This window comes from Nanorana parkeri, unplaced genomic scaffold, assembly GCF_000935625.1.
Source record: "Nanorana parkeri isolate BGI_ZX_2015 unplaced genomic scaffold, ASM93562v1 scaffold597, whole genome shotgun sequence".
In the NCBI taxonomy this organism is placed as follows: Eukaryota; Metazoa; Chordata; class Amphibia; order Anura; family Dicroglossidae; genus Nanorana; species Nanorana parkeri.
The window spans coordinates 951,134-954,955 of record NW_017306865.1 but is presented as its reverse complement, the minus strand read 5'-3'; the positions used below and the strand labels follow the sequence as shown (position 1 = coordinate 954,955).

At 35.8% G+C, this 3,822-nt stretch overlaps 1 protein-coding gene across 1 annotated transcript in view; it reads right to left on the bottom strand.

The window, feature by feature from the left end:
* LOC108792064 (collagen alpha-6(VI) chain-like) overlaps window positions 1-3,822 on the bottom strand; it is a 92,362-nt gene that overhangs the window by 22,384 nt on the left and 66,156 nt on the right. Inside the window, exons 22-24 of the mRNA XM_018562746.1 lie at window positions 3,687-3,722; window positions 934-996; window positions 359-421 (exon numbers count right to left, since the gene is read on the bottom strand). Coding sequence (XP_018418248.1) covers window positions 359-421; window positions 934-996; window positions 3,687-3,722 — 162 coding nt within the window. The remainder of the gene's footprint in view (window positions 1-358; window positions 422-933; window positions 997-3,686; window positions 3,723-3,822) is intronic.

Below are 3,822 nucleotides of genomic sequence, written 5' to 3'. Positions count from 1 at the left end.
AACCCCCCCCCCCCCCTCCCCCTCCAAAAAAACCAAACACTGCTGCTGTTCTTACTTTGTAATAGCTGGAGAGGTGGTTTATTTTGTTTGTCACTTACTTATAGTTTATTTAAAACTACATCAACTCAGAGTTGCAATGCAGCTGCATCATTTCACAACAAAATGAACAGCATTGTCACCCTGTTAAGGGAAGGGGAAAATAATGGATGTACTGGCAAGATAAACAGATAATAAACATATGAAAGAGGATGTGTTATTGTGACCTACGGATTGCATCATGTATGACTTTTTTATTTTGCTATTAACTATTTTAACACCCTGAATAACAGTTATGCTATTAAAAGACTATTTAACACACCTGAGGTCCTGGTAACCCTTTCTCTCCCCGTGATCCTGGTGGACCAGATAAACCTTTGGGGCCCTAAAAATAAGAGGTCAAAACTAAGATGAGTTATACATAAAATAATGTTACATATCACAGCTGTGTAAACTATTTATATATGTCTTACTGAAACTATACATCTAATATGACATCATATATTTATATGTGACTTTCATACAGTACAAGTTAATATACGTCATATCTGTGCACACATGACTTAAAACAAACGTAGAAAAAACATGTTACAGTAATCTATTAATCATTACGTAATATTTAGTCAGACATATGCATACATCAGATGGAAGTCAGACAGGCACCAGGAATGGTAAAAACGTGTAGATGAAACTATATAATGGCATGCATTTATGCATCACGTCATCTACTGCTCATCATCACCTAAACTGTAGTTTACTTTGCATGTCAAAGTTTGTTATGATCGAATGTGACTAATATATAAATCCATTACATGTACCATAGAATTACTAATGTACAGTAAATAGAATGTTGGTCTGAATTTTTTAGATAAGAAAAGCTTAATTGCTACAATATACCTGTATGCCTTGAAGTCCATTTTCTCCTGGGTTTCCTTGCTGCCCAGGAATTCCCTGTTCACCCTGCACAAAAAAAAGGCTAAAAATTAAGGTTCCATTTGGTTATGATAATTATAATTTACTTATTGTATTATACAATACTGTTGGGAAACAAAATCGAAAGTTGCAAAATGAAATCAAATATCTATTTGTTGCTGTTGACTTCAGCAATGTTTTAGTCACTCTGGAATTAGTTCTGTAAATGCAAAAAAATATAATGTGCTGGGGTTAGTTTACTAACATTTCTTTTTTGTGTATGTTTTTATTTATACAGTAACACAGAAACATACAGCATAGCAGGATCACATAGAACATAGAACCCTAGATAAGAAGCACACTGTGGAATATACAGGACTAGAAAAATTAAAGCCCTACTGAACATTCAATTTAATTCTGCGAAAATCCTGTCCTCTGCAAGTATAATGTAGAGAAGGGCCTTACTCCCTATGTGAAAGCAGTAATCTCTCTGCAGAGATCTGACACACACCCTGCTGAGTCTAAGATAGAACTTCTAATCAGCAAATATTATGCTCCCTGCTGATTGGAGAGCTCTAGCTATGACTCAGCATCGGGTGGTTTTGAGAAAAAACAACTGTTGTTAGGGGGCCACGAAAACCAGACAGACACTTAAAGTGCAGGTTTATAAAAATTAATGGATTTTATTCAAAACAACAATAAACATAAATGGCAAAAAACTATATAGAAAGTGCAGGACATCATCAGTGCCAAGCTAGAGGTCAGATGCCAAAGCGGGTAGTCAGCTGAACCAGGTCAAGGAACACTGAGAGCAGGATGAACAGAAACAGAAGTTTTGCCAGTAGTTGCAGAATGATGATGTTAACAGGTTTGGTCATTAGAAGGCACCAAAGAAGAGCAAACAGTGCCTGACAACTGTAAGACGTTGTACAGCTTTTTAATGCACCTGGAATGTATTTAGCTGATGTAAACTGAAAGTTTATATGAACTTTAACCTGTAGTATTTCTTTTTTCTTCTGGCTCATATTCTTTGTCTTCACTTAATTTTTCCTAGGAAGTTTGCTATATTTTTTTGGTTTTCCAACTTTGACTGCTAGATTTTGTCTTTTTTGCCTCTACCTTTCATGCCTATTCATCACTTCTTACTACAATTAACTGCTCAATCATTTTTATTTGTTCCAGATTTCTAATAAACTCACTGTTGGGAGTATTCACCTTATTGCTATATTAGTTGGATACACTGTCCACATGTTTTGAGGTTCCACCTCAGACTCTGAATGTTTAAGATGGGAAGCTGTCACGTTGAGCTACTATGTGAGTTGCATTGGTCTCTTCATCTACAAGTGGCTGTGACCAGAACACACAGGTCAGAGTAAGTTTCTCTGCCCTCTATATGCTGACTTCCATGGAGGGAGAGTGAATCGTCCATGGAAATTTACTTGCCAAGTGGTGGTTCTTTGTTATTGATCTCCACTTCTTTTGTAGGTTCTCTTTTATTTCAATTATTATTAATAAATGTCATATCTGAACTGTCCAGTTGCTTCATTTCTTTTTAGATTTTCGTTGCAGTTTGTAGTATTTCCCTGATGTACTATGTACAGAGGCATTTTGTGTTTAAGGCGTCTTTAAACAGACATTTGCCTTTTACTTTATCCTGCATTACCCGGTGACTGTAATGTATAATTTCCTTTTTGGAGGGGCCTTTTGGGGGTCACCTACCTGGTGACTGCACCCTTGTTTGTGTTGTTGCTTAAAATTAGTATGCTGCTAATAGTTCAAAAATGTGTGCTTTAACAGAGTTAGTTGGTCAGTGTTGGCCTAATTACCTATTGCCTTTATGTGTTTGGACCCTTTTACATCTTTGTGGTGCATTAACATGCGTTGGGCTAAGGCAGCCCATTTGAAATGAATACACTGCCAATGAATCCTGACATGCTTAGAATCGCACATGACCCTTTTTCTAATGCATTGTACCACATTGTACCGCAGATGCTACAACACAGGTATGCTGCCTTAGTGCATTGGGGTTTTCCTTGAAACATCATTTAAAAGGAAACTACTGTCTCTGCGATTAGCATACTTTCTGCTTTAGTACTGTAAAGTTTAGTTAATACAACTTATTTTTTTTATCATACTTCCATAATTGGAGTATATATGTCTATATATATAGATCTATATATTGTTAATATCTTTAAACAGTATAATGCTATTACATAGTGACTTTGTCCACAACAAAACTCAAAAGTGCAACATTATTTTAATAATTATTCGAAAGTTTGCTCTTCTTGGCATACAGCAGTTAGAAGAAGAGCATCAACTTGAATTAAGAATGACGTTCCACAAATCACCACTTGCCTTCCAGCATCTCGCCTTCACAGCTGAATGTGATGTGACTCATCTGTGCCAGTAGGCATTACTCTACTTGGCTCTGTGTAAAGTATGTTTCTTTGAACCTATGTATGTGCTGAGCCTGCACAAATCCTCAATGGCAATCAAGCCTTTGCCAAGTAAAGCAAAATAAAACATTGAATGCTTATTTTTTATGACAAATGTGCTTAAAATCAAACAAACACTAAGTGTAATAATAAAAAAGCTAAAATAAACATTATATTCATTCACAAAAATGTACCTCGAGAAATAATTACATAATGTGTTTTCTTGGTATAAATAAAGCAAATGAGTGCTCATTAGTATATAATGAGGGGTCCTTCACAGATGTGCAAGTATAAGACACTCACCTTCGATCCAGGAGGTCCTCTGCGGCCTTGTGGACCCTTCACAAAAAAAAGGAAAAATAAGTGTACTCAAACTTTCATGAACTTACGAGTTAAAAAAAAACATTTTTTATGTGCTTTCTACACTCAACTTGCTTAC